At 36.2% G+C, this 20,789-nt stretch overlaps 1 protein-coding gene across 2 annotated transcripts in view; it reads right to left on the bottom strand.

Moving 5' to 3' along the window:
* Positions 1–551: 551 nt before the first annotated feature.
* GK (glycerol kinase) overlaps positions 552–20,789 on the bottom strand; it is a 34,217-nt gene continuing 13,979 nt past the window's right edge. The window contains exons 10-21 of one of the 2 annotated variants that reach the window (XM_058800536.1): positions 19,897–19,932; positions 19,249–19,316; positions 17,867–17,909; positions 17,109–17,189; positions 15,196–15,274; positions 13,229–13,325; positions 11,602–11,686; positions 8,222–8,342; positions 7,890–8,033; positions 7,164–7,241; positions 5,658–5,744; positions 552–2,975 (exon numbers count right to left, since the gene is read on the bottom strand). In XM_058800536.1, coding sequence (XP_058656519.1) covers positions 2,968–2,975; positions 5,658–5,744; positions 7,164–7,241; positions 7,890–8,033; positions 8,222–8,342; positions 11,602–11,686; positions 13,229–13,325; positions 15,196–15,274; positions 17,109–17,189; positions 17,867–17,909; positions 19,249–19,316; positions 19,897–19,932 — 927 coding nt within the window. In that variant the 3' untranslated portion in view covers positions 552–2,967. The remainder of the gene's footprint in view (positions 2,976–5,657; positions 5,745–7,163; positions 7,242–7,889; positions 8,034–8,221; positions 8,343–11,601; positions 11,687–13,228; positions 13,326–15,195; positions 15,275–17,108; positions 17,190–17,866; positions 17,910–19,248; positions 19,317–19,896; positions 19,933–20,789) is intronic. The other variant, XM_058800537.1, reaches the window with a different exon arrangement.

Genomic DNA, 20,789 nt, shown 5'->3' with positions numbered 1-20,789 from the left:
TTAAAGAACATTTTAAAACCCCATCAGATATCCCCCATGCTCCTTTTGTAAAATAACAGAAGCATCTTCTGCTCCCAGCTACCACCCAGCAAGGTTTGCTATTTCATGAACATTTCTCCCCACAGCTCACAAAGGCTTTTGAATCTGTAGCAATTGCCAGACCATGGCATAAGACCAAAACCTGTTTGGTGCATTGGCCCCACCCCACCTCTGCATCAAACCTGTACTACAACCATGTTCCTTTCTGTTGTTTTACTTGTGTTTTCCTGCTTTTTCCTGAACAAGGAGGGACTTGAGGAAATGTGATTTCTAATCCAGTCCTTGAGTCCTTGCATCACTGGAGCAGAATGCACAATTGCATGTATTTCACCTGTATATTTGAGCAACTTAAAGCATGTTTCAGAGTGGCCGCTTTACATAAAATCAGTGTATACTCGTGCCTCTTGTTTTATATTATTTTTATAATTATTGTCACTAATATAAATATTTTAATATTAGTGACAATGTGTCTGAAAGATGATGCGCAAGAATAAACGGACACCTTCCATCAATTAATTTATGGTACTTTAATACCAAGTTAATGCATTTCTCAATTAAGAATTTATAAACTGGTAATTCATAAAAAAAAAAATAAATCACAGCTTCAGAAAAAGCTAACTTTAACAGTTTGTCCCCTCCCTGCCAACAAGCAGTTTACAATAAATTTCAACTATGTTGGTAGAAAGTTAACAGTGGTGAAACTCTTAAAAAACATTTGCAACAGCAATTGAAAATAAAATAACAATTTTTACTCAGTGAAAAATTAATAGGACTTGTGTTTCCCAGTAAAAGATAAGTCAGAAAAGCAGCAAAAATTCCCTCTCCTACTTGTTAGGTACAAGCTTTGCCCTGCCACATTTGTCATAGGCAAAGGCCACACTTCAGCATTATTCGTTCCCAGGTCCAGCACTTCAGTGGTTTTGGCAAGACTCAGAGGTCATATTCCAAAGTCCAGAGGTTGAGGTGTGTGCTGCCCCTGCTCCCTGTGCTCCACAGCTGCTCCATTCCTCTTCCTCAGGGTACAGTGGGATCAGAAACAGCTCAGAGTAAAGGTAAGGAATATGAGATTTTTTCTATGGAATCACATTCTTTTTTTACTCTTCACCTCTCCAATACAAACTGGAAACACCAGAAATTTTGGCTGTCACACTTCACATGTTAGTATTTACAGGAGAGACAGGATTTGAAGGATGCTGTTATATTTTCACTTGTATACAAAATCCCTTCTCTCTGCTGAAGTTATACATGCAACCACAGGACAAAAAAGTGTTCCATCTCTATCTTCTAAGTTAAAAGTCACATTTTCAAAAGTCATTGCACTTGACAATAAAAAGGCAATTAATATGCATTTGATATTAACTATATTGTACAGACCTGAACTTCTGTGCAATTCATTGCTTCAGACATATAACATCCTTTTAAAAACTAAGCCTCTAATCAAAGAAAAACTTTGTTGAAGACAAAAATCTTTAAGAACAAATGCACACAAAAAACCTCTCCCTTTAACTCCTAGTGCATTTAAACACATCTTTGAAATTCTCTGTGTTGTTCCCACATTTAACCTTGCTGCCATTCCATACTGGTCTAACATCACTACACAAGAACACCTTGTCCTTGACCTAACCAATAAGGCTGGCATTTAGGATGCTGTTGGTACAAACAGGAAAGCTGAAGATAAGATTATTACCTCACTCCTTTCATGTGGAAAACAAAGGATTTCAAAGTGGATGGGATTCAGCTGTCACCATTGTCTGTAAATTCCAGTAGCCCATTTCAGGTGCCAGTACTTAGTCTACTGAGTCAGAGTTTTGGATTGTCCCAGCATATTTTGCAACAACTTGCAGTTAAAACTATGGACAAGGAAACTGAAAGGGAGATTTTGGTCCCTGAGATATACTAAATGAAATCAAGAACTAAAGCACTGATAATTAGTTTGGAGTGGACCCTCTTTAATGAAAACTAAGTTAGCTTCAACTTTCTAAAGTTTAACAAATAGTCACTTAAGCAGGATGACAGGATATATGCAGTATTGGTCAAGGAAAGTGCACTGTCCAGAGTAGTTTGAAAAGTTATCAGTTGCTGAGTTATCAAGCAGCTGTCCTGTCAATAGCATGCTGTACCAAACTTGTCTTTCCAAGCTAGCCCAAAACCACAGGATGAAACATGGCCTTAACCAAAACACTATTTTCTCTTATCTCTTTAAAGGTACAGCTACAGAATTTAGTGTCATAAATACTTACGATGGGCCAAGTGACTTCATGTGCCAGAACCAAACCCAACTTTTTAACCTTGCAACTGTGTGTTTCAGCAATACTCTGTGGACCATAGCAGCAAACTTCTCATGGCCAAAACAGAGGCAATGTGTGCTATGGTGATCCATCTTGAGCTAGTGTTCAAAAGGTTTGTACCATGGAATATGTTTCACAACAGTGGCAACTACAATAAAACATCTTTGGCAACCACTGGCATATGAAAAGTAATTCACAGCAGCTGGAAGAATTGTAGGATGTTTATAAAGTTCCATAGTGCATCATTAACTTTCTGAAGTATGTTGCATGAAGTACCAAACTCCTGAAAAGGACAGCTAAACATCTGCCATCATTACCTCAGAGACTGCAGGGTTTTGTCATACCACTTTCTCAGACAAAGCTAGGGCTTGAGAGATTTTAGAGGATGATGTGAGATCATCCACACAAAGGCTTCCAGTGCAGTTGGAGCTGATTTGGGTAAGGGAACAGAGTAATGAAGGGCTGAAGACTGAATTTTCAGTGCAACACAGGGAAGTTATGCAGAGACTGGTGACAGATGGATTCGTGAATATATTTAACCACAAAAGCAGCATAATCACGTTGGCGGTGGAATCTCTTCAGACAACAAAACAAACCGAAACAAAAAATCAGCTGCCTCCGGTGAGTCCACGAAGTAGCCTCATTTACCTTAAATAAAAAATGTGTGTATTAGGAATACAGAACTTATTTTAAAACATTAGTAACACTCTATAACACAACTGAGCTATAAGAGGAATTCAGTAAAACCAACTTTTGTTTTCAACTACTGCAATTATAAATTAGATTTGTCTTGTGACACCAGATAAGCCAGCTCTTAAGTGTGTGGGATGTGTACAGTAGGGGGAGCAGAGACCACACTACTAAGATGGGTAAATTTTTAACAAGTAGAAGGAATGAAAGAAGGTAATTTAAGCTTATTTTCTTCTAAATATGAGTTCAACTTTCAGAAATTTGGAAAATATTATTGCAACTATCTTGCAGAATTGCACAGTGATCCCTATATATAAATTAGTATGCAATTTGGCAGTAACAATCACAACAAAAGAAACTAAAAAGGAAAACCAGAATCTTACAAAAAAAAAAACCAAAAAACCAAAAAACCACAGGGTATTTAAGCAGGGACAATATAGTTTTGCTGAACAGCACTGATGTCTCATTTTGTGAGAATAAAGTCAACTTTATACCCCAGATGCCTCTTAAGACCCCATATATAGCCAATCCCAACTATACCTCACTTGAGAGATGCCAATTTAAGCAATAAATGCCAGAAAAGCATTTATTTAAATTTGAATCTAATAAAATATAGGATCATTTTCAGTTAACTCCTACCCAACCCCTGCAAAAACAAAACGAAAAAAAAACCAAAAAACACCCCCCAAAATCACAAAACCAAAAATCTACAGCTATGGAATACATTGAAATCTCTCTGATGTCCACTTTCAAAACAAGTGTGAAAAACTTAAAAAAAATCTTAGCATAAGGACTCCAATTGTTATATGCACCTTGCTTCAATAGTGAAAAATACCATCCATTTCTCTCCAGCAGAAAAGAATTAAGATTATAAAATAAGGTACAAGATTATGATTTTGATGATATTATGATATTATACCATTAACAGAGTATTGTTCAGTCATCAGGTGCCACATGAAAAGGCAGCTTAGCAGTTCTGTAAATGGGGTTTTGCTATGCTAGTGTTCTCTATTCTGGCACAGCAGATTTTTCCTTCACATTTCAGTAGCTGTAAAATCATGGCCCTGCCCTAGAGAGACATGTTCAACATCAGCACTGCTGCCATGTGAGACTTACTGCTGTTTCAGCACATGAAGGATGAATTCAATCCTCCCTAAATTCAATCCTCAAACCTACTACTCTGACGACTGCATTGGAGTTACAGTGTTTCACTAAAATATAAAATGTAACAAACTAATTAAATGGAATTTCTGCACTGAATTAGAAGGAACGCCTGGTCAAAAAGCCTTTTAAAAGCAAAAGGATATTTACCAGAGCAGTGTCTAAGTTGCTTATTTGTTCATTTATCATTGATTTTCCATATTATTTTAAGTACCATCTATGTGGTGAAGCACCTGACCTGGAATTTATATTCATATTACTTTGTTCAGCTTGTTAAAAATTTACCCACTTATTCACAGCTGGCTTTATTTTATTCTTCATAATATAGATATTTCTCACTCACAGATACATTCCAGAGTTAGTAAATAACTGAAAATCCATTTGTTCATTATGATTTTTGCCTAGCACTTGTTTAGCTTGATTTTAGTTCTCCTACAAGCTGCAACCATCTCTTCCATGCAAGGAAAATTGAATAGTTAATTCAGGCTGAATGAGTAGAAACAAAATACAAACACATCACCACAGGAACATGCTAGAGTCCTCAATTGTCTGTTTAATTAACACCTCCTTGCTTATCCCTCCAAAACCAAAATAAAAAAAGAAAACTAAACAATCCCCAAGTTTACTGAGCAGCAGCAATGCCTATACTGTAAAACAGTATCTCTGCAATGAAATTCTGAGATAAGGAATAAATGACATCATCAAACAAACTTCCTTTTCGTCCTGTAAGAATATCTTTATGAAATGTCTTACTTCTGGCATAAGTAACTGTCATCTACATTAAGAGATTTCTTTTAGAATAACTTGCACATTAACAGGTTGAAGATGCATCTTCATTGCATATGCACACAGTCCCTTCCTGGTTTTGCAGTTAAGCCTTTAAGGGTCTCTTCTTTTTAGACTAAACTAATTAACTTATCCATCAAGAGCAAAATACAAGAAGAACATTTTATAGATTCAGTAGATGAAGATTTCTATCAATACAATAGTTTCAAGGGGTCAGAAAAATCAAATGGGTGCATGAAGCCTTTCAGGGACAGAAGAAATAGTTTTCACTTAATTTAAACAAGGTCCTCAAAATAATTAAGAACAGTGCAAGAAGAAACGCAGGATAAAGGATGGAACCTTATTCTATCTGCCATGAACACTGTAAAGCAGGCAATGCATAACTCTGCTAAGCTGCTCCAACCTGTATCCCTTTTATAAACTGTGCAATCTGTACAGACAGACAGAATCCAAAGTTTCATGTGCATCCAACAAGTACAAATTAAATGGCACATGAGGATGGATTTGAGATGGCATTCCCTTGGCTCCCTTAGGCACACTATGTCTGATTCACACCCTCAAACGTTTGTGTGCATGAACAACAAAAAGCATCAGTCATTTTTGCTAGAAACAGACAGATGGAATACAAAAAACCCCAAAACTTAAAATAGTGTAGACAGTTTTTAAAGTGATCTAATTCAAATAATAACTAACCTGAGAGGTACTTTGCTCCGATTAACATTAGCATGCTACTCATAACAAAAACACTGAAAGGCAGACTAGAGAAGATACTACTGTCACCTGATGGCATCCAGGGATGGTGTTTCCAGTCAAGGAAATCAAAAGAGAAATATATATATAAATTGCAGCATATGTGTTAAATATATATGAAAAGCAAAAAGTAACAAATGTAGTGACATTGGCAGAAGAACTAAAAAAATATTTTGCATAAACCCCATAATAATTAAAAATAGGTTCTCTCTGTAAGAGTTCAAGTCCAAATTTCACTATCAGCACAATCCAGGTTCAGCCCATTTCTAGTATTCTCCAATCCCAGCCTAGCCCTAAAGTATCAAAGAACTAAGGAAAATAACATTTGCCCCCCAGGTGTTAGACCAGAAAAATCACTAAATTAAGTTTTGATAAACATATCTCTTCACATAAACCGAAGAAAAACCATCTAGATTTATTTAGTGCAAGGCAGAATTTTTTATCCTAGTAAGATAAGCATCAGGTTAGATGTAAGGGTACTAAATCATAAAGGTCAATACTGAAGAAAATCATATTGCTCATGTTAATTCACCTGTTTCCCTTCCCAATAGCCTTGGCAGAATTGTTTGTAAACCACAGTGTTAAGTAAAATATTTAAACCAACATATAGGATGGCAAAAGGAAAATTTTAGCTTTCAAGAAGAAAGTGGCCACATGCAGCTTGAGGGCTCCAACTGTGGATTATGGATTGTGAAGGGAGTTTAAATTTTGAGGATTCTTTACTTAATACTTTTCATTTTAATAGTTTTTCCAATAAAAGGGAAATTAAATATAATTGATAAAGCCCATAAATTATGTATTATATTATTACTCAGGACTAAAAACTTATCCCAAAATAGTACTAAAATAAACATTCAAATTATAGATCACAGGAAGACTGCAGGTTTAATTAATTCAAACGTGACAGATGAGAAAGCCCTGTACTACAGAAGAAAATTCTTGTTCAGTCCCTCAGAAGTGTTTTCATACTTTCTGTATGTAAACAATAGGTCTGTGTAATTCTTTACTTTATGATAACTCCTTGCTCTTACCCTCTATGGGTCAAATAGATTTTAATATGGATATGAATCCCTCCTTCCTACACAGCAAATAATGAAGGCAGATACAGCAAGCAAAACCACAGGATGGAACTTTTCTCCTTTGCAGCATGAGGTTATGGTATAAGAAGGTTTACAAAGTCCCTGTGCTCTAAGCATTGTGCTGTATCTCGTCTTGCAGGTGAGATTTTTTTCTTTTGCAAACCAGTGCCATCCTGCAAAACCTGCAGCTATTCGGGAGGAAGACCCAGATTCTCCTGCTTTGTTTCCACAGTGGATTTAAATAATGACCTTTAAATCACTATAATAGTCCAGAGATGGCATGAACAGAAAAGGTCAACAAAAGCAAGATGAGCTCCCTAGGTTAAGTGGCTAATTAGTAACACTTGACCTGCATTAATTTTTGGTTTACCATCTGTACTGTCAGATGCCTCCCATCCCATAGACTTCATCACAGCTTTCTTCCACCTGGCATAGCGATATTCACTTTCTGAAATTAAGAAATCAGAAAACAGAAAAGCCTCTCAATGCATAGGAATACAACCACAAATATTTAAGAACCAGATCTGGCAATATGAGTTTTGCACAGTATCATTTGTTTGCACAGAGAAAGTAATATAAAATCCTTTTCTGAATACAAAAACACTCCACCCCAAACCCCACAGTTATGCATAGTAAGAAGAAATAAATAATTTTATTTAAAGAAATTTTCTTTATTATTATTTATTTATTATAAGTTATTCATTTAAAGAAATTTTCTTCATGTTCACCAATAAGAAGATTTACAAGCAGGACAAAATTAAACAATTGATATTTACGTAGAAACACTTCAAATGCTGTCTTGAAGTAAGAGATTTTAGAATTAATTATAATCAAAATGGTAAGACAAAAATATGTACCAAAAATAAAGAAATAATTGAAAAGATGAAAAAAATTTATCTTGCACAGGGATTAATTATGTCAAGTGCACACTTTCCACTTCTACAAGCACTTAAGAACTGATGAGAAAGATAGCTAGATAAAAAGCAATAATTAATATAGGATTTTTAAAGCCAAAATTAAGAGTACCCAAAACCAGTCCTATCAACATCTGTAAAAACAGTAAGTTTGCAACTCAGATAACACAAAAAGGTTTTACCCTCTGGGTTTATCTGTGGTTCAAATCGTTCCCATGTCACTGCTGTCAAATCTTCAGGATTCAGACTCCAAACTTCAACACCCTCTGCAGCTCCTGCTGCCATAGCAGCTCCTAAAGCTGTTGTTTCAGCCATTGATGGCTTTACTGGAGCAAAACACAGGGAAGACCATAATGATTTGTAATGGAAGTCCCCTTGATGACATCAGAACTAAAGACTGACATATCTATCAAGATACAACAACAAAGTAAGCTACCCAATTTGCTCTCAACAGCCATTACAAACTAATGTTTTCAGCATTAAAAATAAAGCAGGAGCTGTAAATTCATCTTACCTACTGGAATACAGAGAATGTCTGATTGAAGTTGCATGAGGATTTTGTTACTGGTCATTCCTCCATCTACTTGTAACTGACTTAGTGGAATCCCACAGTCCTTGTTCATAGCATCTAGAATCTTAAATAAGAGTAATATATGTTACAATTTAATTGCACAGAAATGCTCCGATACCCTCTGAGGGTAAAACACTGATACTACAGCATTTGCTGAAGAGGGTTAAGTAGATCAATCCTCTCTCCTATATATTAAAAGGCAAAACAGATATAATGACAACACAGTTTTGTTTAACACACAGCACGAGCATTCTCTTCATTACAGAAATCCTAGTGTAGGACACCTTTCTCCTCAGGTGTTCTGGATGTATGTTATGTGCTGCTTGTGTGGCCTGAGAGGAATTTTAAGAAAAGTTGATGAGAACGTTTATCAAAGCTAACAAAGGAAGCAGCAATAATAAATGGAATCCTTCAGTTGATCATCCTTTGTCTAGATATTTTCTCTAATTTTATGGATTAAAGAATTGAAGAATTAAAACATTTGAACTGGCAATCTGGAAGACTCTTCAATAAGAACTGAGGAATGTTGAAAAGTTTTGAAAGAGCAGCCTCTTCAAATGTTTTCAATTAGTTGTTGAAAACTGAGAATTTTATATCAAACAAGACAGAGCAAAAATAAACTGTTAGTGCAATTTTTAATAAAATTATGTTTCCTTCGTTTGGGCACAGTCTCTAGCTAAAAAATGTTGAAGTGTTTGCACAGGATAATTATCTAAGCTGGAGTATTTAATTCACTGATACCTTTCAATATGGTTTTTAGAAGCTTTCCTAAAAACTTAAGACTTGCCTCAAACCATAGTTACTGGTAACACCATGGCACTGCCTCATAATCACCAATAAATACAGAACAGTGGTTTCTGTGGGGTTTTGTAAAAGCAGTCGGTTAAATGTCTCATTTACATTTTTTTATAAGGCTAGTGCACAAGTTAGGCATTAACAAGTACAGTATGGTTTTCTCTCTGTAATTTTTCAGTGTATTTAAATAAAAAAGAGGTGTGTTTTTCTCAGCTTTAAATGACAAAGCAACGCAGATCACAAAAAAAGACTAAAACTACAGTGCACTCTGCCCTGTTCTGTAGCTCACAAAGTACCCAGTAATACAATATTTACCAGGAATAGTCAACATGCTGCTTAGAAAAGAACAGAAAAATTGTAGGCTTGCAAGATAGTGAAAACTACATGGAGATGAACTATCCAGGAGATCTTCCCAGTTTCCAGAAAGTAAGCCAGCAAGGTCCCTTACCAGAAAAATCTTTAAAGGAACATAAGGAACTGCCCAGGATAAATAAAGGTTAAAAATTACAAGGTAGAAAGAGTAAGGACAGTTTTCATGGTGGCAGCATTTGCCTATGGGCCCACACTATTCAATACACTAGAAATAAATTGGAAAACAGGATTCTTGCATGAAGTTTGCTGGCAGTACTAAACTAGTACTTACTTCTTTCACATACATCACTTCACATTTGTCTAAGGTGATATTATCTGCCTTTTTTACCATTCAGAACTTCAGCACCATTGGAGGCTCTGGGTTTGCTTACCACTGTGCAAGAGCATGTTGGATCAGCATGCACTCAGCAGAGATTAAAATAATAAAAAGAATGCTAGAAGCCAGGAAGGGATGAAGGAACAAAACAAATCATGGTCATGCTGCTGCTATCCCTATTGTACAGAGGTGGGATGAAGAGCAAGGATACAAATATGCAGATTTTGCCTCGTGACAGTATTGTACAGCTCTTAGAACTGAAAATTTGCTTATTTTTCCAAAATTCCTTCTGGAAGAAAAAAATGTAACAAGTGTCATCTATCTGCATAAGGAAGAAGCTTTTTGGATAACAAGGTACTCAGAAGGAGTAAATGTCACAAACAGGCAAGAACTCCAGTGAAGGTGACCTCCAATGAAGGGTTTTCCTGAAGACTTCCATTTTCACTGGAATTAAAAGAAATTGTTTTTTGACAAGGCAGAACTAATGATGTATCTTTAGAAAAACATAAATATATTTTACCTGTGTCGCTAGGATTTAATCTGTTCATTTGAGAGTGTCCAGTGCCTGATTAGGCACTCCTGTCATTGTGATAAAATCAGAGTGACTGAAGTATGGGGAAGTGTTAGGTCTGTTCAAACAGTGAACTTCACCCTCACTCAGTCTGACAGCTTTTTCCCCCTCCATCCTACTTCCAGCCACATGCCCTGCCTTGCATTTTGACATTTGCTGAATGTGTCTGTGAGGTAGCTGAGGTCATTAATCCAGCAGAAAAATAGCCTAGCAAAAAAAGGGATAATTTTCTGCTGGAAAGTTCACTGAGTTGTCACATGAGAGGGAATGGATGGGAGGATGGACAAGGAAAGAGGAGCAGACAACAAATCAGTTCAGTTGCCTGTAACTTTACCCTGACTTCTAGTACAAGAATTAGAAAATTAGAATGCTACTTCCAATTTCCTTCACAACCATCGGAGGGCTCAGAGGCTGTCAGCACAGCTTCAAAAGCAGAAGCCTGTGTGAAATCTCTGTCAGTCTTTTCCAATAAGCAATTTATTCTATATCACTACAGAAACAGCACACTGCTTCCCTCATCTTACATGGTTAGAGCAGGATGCTATTTTAAAAATCATTATGTTTAAATACCACCAGTTTAATTCAGGTAATCAAATTAAGGCTTGACTGTTATCCTGCAAGGTCTAGGGATTTCATTTCCTCCTGTATTTGCACAGAACCCAGGGACTGCAAACACTGGTGATATAAGGATTCAATGCTCATACTGATATCAACCTCTTTAATCTGGCTGGAGGATTAATTTCCTCTGTGAGAATTTTGGTTGGCTGTTACTGAATGCCAGCTGAGGCAGTGAAGGATGGAACAGGCAGGAAGTGAAGCCAGCTTTCCCTTGGTATGTTTGCTGCTCTCTTGCCTTAACTCCTTTTTGTTCTTGTGTACCAAAAGTGACATAAGCCATCTCTGTCACAGCAGACCATAAAGTGTAGTTTCCTACACCAATGAAGCTTTGTAGCTATGTCAATGGCCCTGCCATTCTAAACATTCTGTGTTTTGCCCCTCAAAATATTCAAAAATATGTTCACCTTATTTTACATGCTGGTAAAAAGCAGCATTACCACTCCAAAAAAATGTGGCACACAATTTTAGCTAAGTCCACAGGAGCAATTTTTCAACATTAGCAACAAGTAAAGACAACAATAGCATCCAAGTACAATATAAAGCATATGACTAATCTTCATTAAATTTTTTAAATCTCCTCTTTTCCTGAAGAGCTACAGTTCCTGTTATCACACTAATTTACAATGAATTTAGGACCCAATTTGTCTTTACCTCTCGTGTTTGAAAGCAGACTGCTTCTAGTGCAGCGAAGGCAATGTGGTTTTTATTTGTAAACTGAGTAAGGCCACAGATGATACTGTTGAAGAGAGAAAAAACCCAATTAGGACACTCTTCTTTATCAGACATAAACCTATACTTCACACCTAGGTCCTCTTCAAATCTCATTCAGTTCTATTGTATGAAGACTACTTTTTTAATATTAAAAAGCTTGGATTTTAAAATCTAAACTAATTTTCCTGACAAAGTGTTTTCAATAGTCCAATCAATACAGCTGTCATAAATCATCCATACACACACACAAACAGCCCCACAAATTCTAGTCTCTCTTTAAGAAAAAAAAAGGCTTGATTGAGGTTGATTTCTCTTTAAAAAATAATAGAATTTATCAATAAAATCTTAAAGAATTCTCTAATGTTTTCAGTTCTTAAGGAAAAGCCTATATGGCTCATTGCTGTTCTCTAAATGTTTGAAATTGTTTTCAGGTCCAGTCTGATAATTCGTTGCTTCTGAACTTTCAAAGAGATTTTTGGGTATGGGAATTATGCTACACCTAACCATGATTAACTAAGCTGAATTCTGCCAATATACTCTGAAGAGCAGAGCAAATAATCATCTTTTACTCTATTTCAACAGCTGAGGAACAGCACAGTACTACACAGAAATACTGCTGGATACATGCAAGCTCATAGATATTAAAGGACATTTTTTATTGTTACCATTCCAAAGATCAGTTTTTAACCATTAAAAGTTAAGTATTCTGATATGAAAAACTGTAAAAACATCTAATTCAGAGATTTTTCTTTTTCCTTAAAGAAAAAGATACATACAAGAAGCATCTGAATTCTAAAGATGGAACTACCTAAAACCTTGGGAATAAGCTAGCCTTTAAGACTTCTTTTCCCAGTCTAGGAAAGTTACTTTTTAATTTTGTTATGCTTGTTATATTTGTTATGCTTACATGACTGCTATGGCATGTTGTGATTCCAGCAACAGTAGGCAAGCTCACAACAGCAGAAAAGACAAGTGAAAACCTATTGTTTGAAATATCACAGGTGGTTGAGGCTGAACTACCAGGAAAGGGGCTGTAGAAAAAGGAGTAGAAAGGAATTTTCAAAAGACTGGAAAGAACACAGTATACAAGGGGAAGGAGGCCAAGTGGGAAGGAATTACATGGCCTGAAACTGAACTCAAAATACTAATCAGCACAAAGTTCTTTCTTTACTACTTTTGTTGCCTGACAGTTCACAGGAATGCAGACCTTTTACTGTAGTGAGATAAAAACCCTTTCAAAACCTGAAATTTTTTTCCCTGCCCCACACTGGTTTTGGTTCGTTGGTTTTTTTTTTTTTTAATTTTATTTTGAGGAGGGGGACAAGGAGAGGAGAGGAGAGGAGGATCAATAGCTGGGCTAGCTAATCCTTCCTTTCCTCCCAGTAGCAGTTGCTGTTTTGATCAGGTTAAATATAGAACAGAAACACATTAGCTCACAAAAATACCACAGAGAATGATGTATCCCGACACATCAAGGCAACAAAAAGGAAAATTTCACACACCTGGAAGGAATATTTGTAAAATTATTAAATCCCCCTGCAAGTGCAGTGTTCAGTCAGATCCTTACCCCCTTGCACTGGGTTCCCAGTATGGTGCATACAGTCCTGAAAATGCTGGCACAAAGTAGCAGCCATAGGAAGTTCCCACCTCTGCAGCCAGTTGTTCTAAAGCACACACAAAACACTAACTTAACTTTTCACAACTATACCAACACTTAAATACATCACTAAAAGTGTTATCATTTAATCAAGAAAAATATTCAGGATATCTTGGGTAGCTACAAATTTAATCCAGCCATGTATACAACTAGAAAACTAATGCTGGCACTCTGTGCCTTGCTAGCCAGTTTTCCTTTTGCAACAATATAAACAGAAGATGGAGCATAAGGAGTTGTGGGAAATGCAAAATGAAAAATCAAAACTGAAACCCACAACTGTGTACTCAATATTCTGACCTAGATTTTGTGAGGTTTTCAAATGTTATCTATCATGTGGATAAAGAATGCAACCTTCAAAGCAGTCCAAAAGGTCACACTTTACTTGCGTTTAAGTCAAGGCAAGCAAGTGAAAGTGGATCAAGACCAAAGGGAGTTAAGAACTAAATTCCCATTAATTTCAAATGGATTTAGAGCTCCAAATTGTCAGCTTATGTATTTAATCACAAAGCCAGCTAGAAGGAAATCTGAAATTTCTTGATATGAGAAAAATAACTGTGGATATATGAACTCCTCAATACCAAAATATTTGTAGTTAAAAAATAAATTAAGACATTTATAATGACAAAAGAGATATTGCTAATGAACAGCTCTTTCCTATAACAAGAAAGGAGCATTTTCCTTCTGCTTTTGCAAATTTCTTTTGTTTGCATTGATCAGAGAAACATAGCAGTATAGGAAAGGAGTAGTAAAACATCTCCAAGAAGTCATTCTAAATTGATTCTTTCATACAGACTCCACTTAAAAAAATGGAGTGAAGGCAGAAGGAAAGACAAGTTCAGTGAAACAGGAAGAGATGATGGAATCCCTACTGACTTTAACAACACTGATAAAGTTAAAGGTCCTGAAACTTAAACCTCCCAAAGGTCTTGACATACTTGTGAAGAGGTACTGTAGTCTCAACAAATGGCTAATTATGTGATTTAGTTTATGGCTAATTTAGTTTATATTCTTCTGTATGATCTTCACAGCTTTCTTTCAGAAAAACAGACTGATGCTCTAAGTTTTTCCTGACTCTTTGAAGTTTTATATTAAATTTTATTTCTAAATTTTCCTACCTTTGACTAAGATATCAATTTATTAAAAATATGTAGTTAATTTATTTCAATCCTAAATCTCATTTAATCTGTCACTTTCAAATTTTTGCCTTTGTATGCCTCTGACATTTTTTATTTTCCAAATTTTGATATGTTCCTAGTTTTTATCTTACAATCTAGTTTGTTTCAGTTCATCTGAATTAGAAAATATCAGCTACACAAAAGCTAAAGGATTACTGCATTCTCAGCTGTAGAAACAGATTACCCTCCTCCACATCTCTTTAAAAGGCAACTTTGCAAACTGAGATCCCTAACTCAATGGATATGAAACCTACTACATGAATATTACATACACTTGCAGGGCCTCAGGTTCTCATGTTTATGACAAGAATATGTAAGTTTAGCATCAAATATATGCTGGTTTCTGTAATATAGACTTAAATACTCTTGGCTCTGGAAACTTCAACACTGCATAAAACCAGGAGATGCTCTGTAAGTATAGTATCTTCCTGAATATCTGATTACCAGGGAAACTACTAAAAAGTACAGATTGCAACAGAAAAAAGATGACAAAGCCTTTCCAAGACTGTGTTGATAGGCTCTATGAAATACATGTATCAACAACAATGAGCTCATGGATGCAAAGTAAATTTTTGTTGTGTTTAAACACAGCAAAATATATGCACCTTCCAGCTTTTTACTTAAATATTTTGAGCTTTCATTCACCGATAGAGACATCATGACATTGGAAAACTTAAAAAAACTGTACAGCTCCATACTCACCAACTTCCAGGGAAGAGTTAGCAATACCCAGATTGTCCCTCAGCCAGCGAACGACAGCCCCAGCTATTGCAACGGATCCCTGAAGGAAACAAAGCCACTCCTTTAGGAGACAGCACCTGGCAGCTCTGTGCTGCTTTTAAAAAGCCTGGGGAGGAGAGGTGGCTGTGGCCTCCACCAGCAGGCTCACAGTCACAGCTCACAACAAAGCACAGTTTCTTGGCATCTGGAAACTGCCATGTAAAAAAGGCAGCCTGTTACACAGACCCACGTAGAAAAGGTGCATACCGTATGCTTTTTTCCATGAGGGGAAGTTACAGTGACATTTCCTAAGGAGTCTTCTTGTCTTTCTAATTTATGTCTTCTGAATATATAGTTATGAGGTTCAGTAGCCTCAGACTTCTTTTCCTGACACATCAGTATTTTTATGTTTTGATGTAAAAAAGACTAATTATGTCTAGTCTAAATACAAACATCCAGAAAGACAGAAAATTTAGGCACTTGTGCATTTGCCAGCAAAATTGTTCTGTTGCCTCAGCAAATGGCCCTGAATGGCTTCACCACATCACAGATGGATGGCATGGCTCCCATCTAACCCCAAAGCCAAGTCCAGTAGACTAATTTTAAGTAAAACAGTAGCAGCTTTATATTTTCATTCCAAGCCACTGCTAGAAGGGGCAGGGGTGTTTTCTAAGCAGCTGGCTATTACAAGATACCAGTTTGATTAAAGCAAAAGGCTGAATCCACATTTTCTGTCTCTCTGCAGTGTCTCAACCAGCAGACTGTAGATGATTCTAGAACGGATATAGGACAAAGCACACTTAATGGCTTCCGTTGAAGCCATGTTTTCAGATAATATCATTAAAGACTTGGAGGTGAAGAAGAAGCAAAGTGCAGGTGTTTCAACATGCAGGAATTCAAATCACTCTCAAGACAGTTTCAGTTCTTGCTTTAAGAACAAGGGTTAAAAATAAAACAAGCCTCTCACACACCCACACAAAACAAAAATCTCAGAGTTTGCCAGGTCATGGCAAATGCAAGATTCACTTTCCTCAGGGAAGAAAACGGAAATAAACTCAGCCTCCCACATCCTAATAAAGCCACAAACTATTCTCAGAGTGAAGAAAATCCTGTGATGTCTTTCACATGGAAAACACAGTCTGTCTACAAAAGCTCAGTATCAGCATTCAGTGCATGTGATTTGAGAATAATTATTATATTTCAATACTTAGCACATTAAGCAGCACAGATGGAAGAATAATAATTTTGTTGGTGCCAAATAGGTGCTAAGTTGATCTGTGTTTCAGAAGTAGAGCTTTAGAACAATGAACTCCAAAGTTTAAGCTAAATACAATTTTCTATATAATTTGGATACCCTTAGGCTTGTTTGGAGTATTGAGAAACTAAATTCTGTAAGTAGGCATCTAAATGAAAGAGGTAAAAAAGCTAAATGATTAGAGGATTTTTTCCCAGAAATTTGATTCACATTTTTAGAAGTTAGAAGTAAAATCCATTAGAACAAAATAAAAAAAAATAGCTATGACTTTATTACGAGGTAATAACTGAAACATTAGTACTTTCTCCTTCTTTTTTTAAACCTTACTTAGTATTACAAAATGTATGGCTTTTTATTTATAGTACTTATTAAAGATTTGAGAGACTGAGTAACAGAAAAAATGTTGTAGCCATCTAGCTCTGAAAGTATAAATGATGCAATGAAGAAATATTTTTTATTAGATTTCATGATAAAGATTTGAGACAGGAATAACCAAAACCACACAGAAGCCTTCAGGCACACAAGCATAACACAGAGCTAGTTTCATTTCTGCACAGCTGAAGACACCATAAAAGTACCAGATAACAGAAGTAAATAAGAACATACATCATTACAAAAAGGAAGAAAGTACTGAACTTACCTCCAGTGCATAAAAAGCAGGTTTGTCTTTGCCCATTTTGTAAGCTAGTGTGGTTAAAAGACCATGCTCAGAAAACACACACTAAATGGGGAAAGGGAAAAGAAAAGGTAAAGCATGAACAGAGGCAGAAAATACTTAAATAAAAACATTCAAATTATAATAAACAAGGGACCAAACTTTCAAATGAAATATGCAAAGTTTAAACAAAGTAAATTATCAGCGACTCTAAATAAACACCTAAGATAGAGTACTCAGATTGCTGGTGCTAATTCTTGTTTCTACAAGCTGCGGCAGATCTTTCCATCTTCCTTATAGAAAAGAATTGGGGGTCTTCAGGGGGAGATGTAAATGAGAAGGAAGCCACAGAAGTTTTGTGCTATTTATTCAACTCCAACTACAAAGAAATGATGACAGAAAATGAAGAGAAGAAATAAAACAGCCAAGACAAGGAAAAAGGCATATGGTAAAATAATATAACACTTAATCCTGTCTGGGTGACAAGAAACAAGGGAAGAGCATGAAACTTGTTAAGAAAAGTTCTGTTTGGAAACTTAAGGAGATAGGAAATGGAATCTTACAGAAACACCTTAAAAATAATTACTACTTTTATTCTTTCAGATTTCAGTATGTGCTTTTCCCTTTGGCTCGCAATATAATTGTTGTTAATAAGTCCAAGAATGGCTAACATAGAATTGTGTTTCAGAAGTTAAATAGATTGTGAAAAACAAAAAAGCAAACAACTCAAAAATGCAACTGACCTTCTGACCTGTGTTGCACAGCAAGAAACAACCTGTTCCGTACCTAGCATGAAAACAAAGCAAAGTTAAAACCACAATGTTTAAAGAATAACCTGTTACTGCACTCCATGAGTCCCCCGTGAAGAGTCAGGACACCACTTTTTGACCCTTGAAGGTTTTGCCACCATTAACTGATGATACAACTATCCTCAAAAAGTTGATCTGAATGCAGCCTGAAAAATCTAGTCACATGTCTTTCTCTCTCTCTCTTTTTTGTCTAACACTTAATCAAGGAGAGATATGGCTGAAAACTAAGCGTAAATTCCTCTTTGGTGGCAGTGTTTACCTACTTCAATTTAAGCTGATTATGAGATCAACTTTATAAAATAAATATTTCACAATATTAAATGGGAAATTTTAAGAAACTTTGTTCCTTTCAGAAAGAGGGGTTTCTTTAGACATATCCCATTCAAAAATTTCTAAAAATGGCATGTTTCCCATTTGAAGACCAAATCATCTATGTGCGTGCATACACACTTCTACAGGAACACAGTTTAATATAAGGAGTACAAAAATATTATAAACCACTCCAACTTACTCTAAGAAGTCATTTTTGAGAAAAATATTCCTTACCTTTTTAAATCCCTCAAAACTAATACCTTAAACCAGTCCTGAGATAGCCTTCATTATATTTGGAAACAGAAATAGTAAAGCAATAACAGAAATTAATTAAAACAAGATAGACTAATATGTAACCATACCTGTGAATCTCCCATACTTGAGTGTGTATGTCCCTACATGCTTAGCTAAGCACCTGGCTGTACATGGAACAGTAAGTCATTTCAGCAGACAGCTTCTCCTCCCATGATTTTTTTATTATACCAGTTGCCTGATTTAACTGATCAGCTATTTTAAACAAAGGACACTAAGAGGCTGAGAAACAGGAAAAAGCAAACATAAAATTCTCCACTCTGAGTGAGACATAAAAGCAAAACTAAGCACTGCAACTGAAACGGACCTTTCCCATCTAGCAAAGTGTCATTCAAGTCTATGCAATCTAACTCACCGTACTGTATTTGCTTAACCTTAGGTCACCATTTAAATGACACTGCAAATGTTTTAATCTGTGTTTTGAAGAATGTTAAAATGAAAACCCCACTGTCACATAGAGATTTTCCTCACAGTGGCTGTGTTACAAAATATACCTCACAAGCCATGTAACTTTAATATCTTTACTATGTAAGAGTCAGGACATGGTTTACTTTGTGGGTCAACACACTCAAAAGGTAGATGTGTAATTAAACGTTAATTACAAAAGAGTTTGGCAGTTGCCTGAAAGAGAACATAATGCTAAATTCAAAACAGAGCAGGGTGTTTATCTTATTACTTTCCTAATAACTTACGTGTTTTTTGCTTGTCCATCTTGAAAGCACATTTGCCCAACAAGAGCAGCATGCTGGTCACCCAAGCACTGAAAGTGAAAGATTTTTTTCCTTTAGCAAATGTCCTCACATGAATTTCATATTTGTCTATAACTCTAATCTATTAGTAGCACATGGATAATTGAAAGCAAGGAAAAACCTACAGAGGAAAGCTATGCTTTTTATTACTCTTCCCTGTAAGAGCTGCAAATGAGATGTGTTGTGCTACTTATGGTGAGCAATTTATAGAAATAAAAACTAAAATTTACTATCTTTACACGTTATTGGAAAAAACTGAGAATTTGCTCAGCATTTCTGGATTATGTATATACTTTTTTTATATATATGAAGCAGAGCTTGCTTCCATTTTGTAATGTTAGTCATTTACTTAGAGATACCAAGTTTCCAGCTAAAGCTCTCACTTGTATTTCCACAGCCAGACCTTAATAATAATGGATCAAGCCAAACAGTGATTCATCTACAAAAGTTTACTTCCTGTTTAACCTGAAGAAAAAAACTAAAAACTTAATTCACAGCAGGATTCACTCATCCTTAAAGTTTTTTCCTGTGAAGCTACATTCATGCAGTTCTAGGCTGTCATGCCAAAAGCTACGTTGAAGTAGGACTTACCCCAGAAATTGGTACACCTGTCAAAGTTCCAGATTCCTGTTTTGCAAAAAGTGAAAGAAAAACTCAGAGTTAGCTTTCCATGACTAGAATTGAAGGCAATGAAAAATAAGCTAAACTTCTAATGCTCAAAGGAAAACAAAGAAAGGTCATGAAAGCAACACGGCTTAGCTCAGGCGTACACTTTGTTTCAGCTTAATGCAGCTCATGTCTAAACCACTAAGAAATGAAGAGCAGGAAGTTTACAAATATAGTTCATGTGACCTCAAAAGTTCTTAGTATAAGTTTTCTTGAAATAACACTATACAGAAAATCCAGTTCAGTGTAATCTGTGCAGTAAATGCCAAGTGTAAAATGCAAAAGTGCGAAATGGTAAAGTGATCACGAAAAAAACATGGCTGTGATGACATCCTAATCAAAGGCAGATGCCTGATGTTAAGATTTAGCATTTTAAGTCTCAAGTAGGATTTCTTACAAACACTACCAGAGTTTTTCATTTACATTCCTGTTACAGAATCATAAAATCATTTAAATTGGAAAAGACCTCTTCGATTATCAGGTCCAACTGTTAACCCATCACTGCCAAGTCCATCACTAACCCAGGTCCATAAGTGCCACATCTATACGTCTTTTAAGTACCTCTAGGGATGGTGACTCCACTACTTCTCTTGGCAGCCTGTTCCAATATTTGACAAGCTGTGAAGGCTCTTGTTTTATCACTTGTTACCTAGGAGAAGAGATTGACCCCCACCTGGCTACAGTCTCCTGTCAGGCAGTTATGGAGTGGTAAGGTCCCCTTCTGAGCCTCCTTTTCTCCAGGCCAAACACCCCCAGCTCCCTCAGCTGCTCCTCATCAGTCCTGTGCTCCAGACCCTTCCCCAGCTCTGCTGCCCTGC

This window comes from Ammospiza caudacuta, chromosome 2, assembly GCF_027887145.1.
Source record: "Ammospiza caudacuta isolate bAmmCau1 chromosome 2, bAmmCau1.pri, whole genome shotgun sequence".
Taxonomy (NCBI): Eukaryota; Metazoa; Chordata; class Aves; order Passeriformes; family Passerellidae; genus Ammospiza; species Ammospiza caudacuta.
This window is presented reverse-complemented; position numbering and strand designations above follow the sequence as displayed.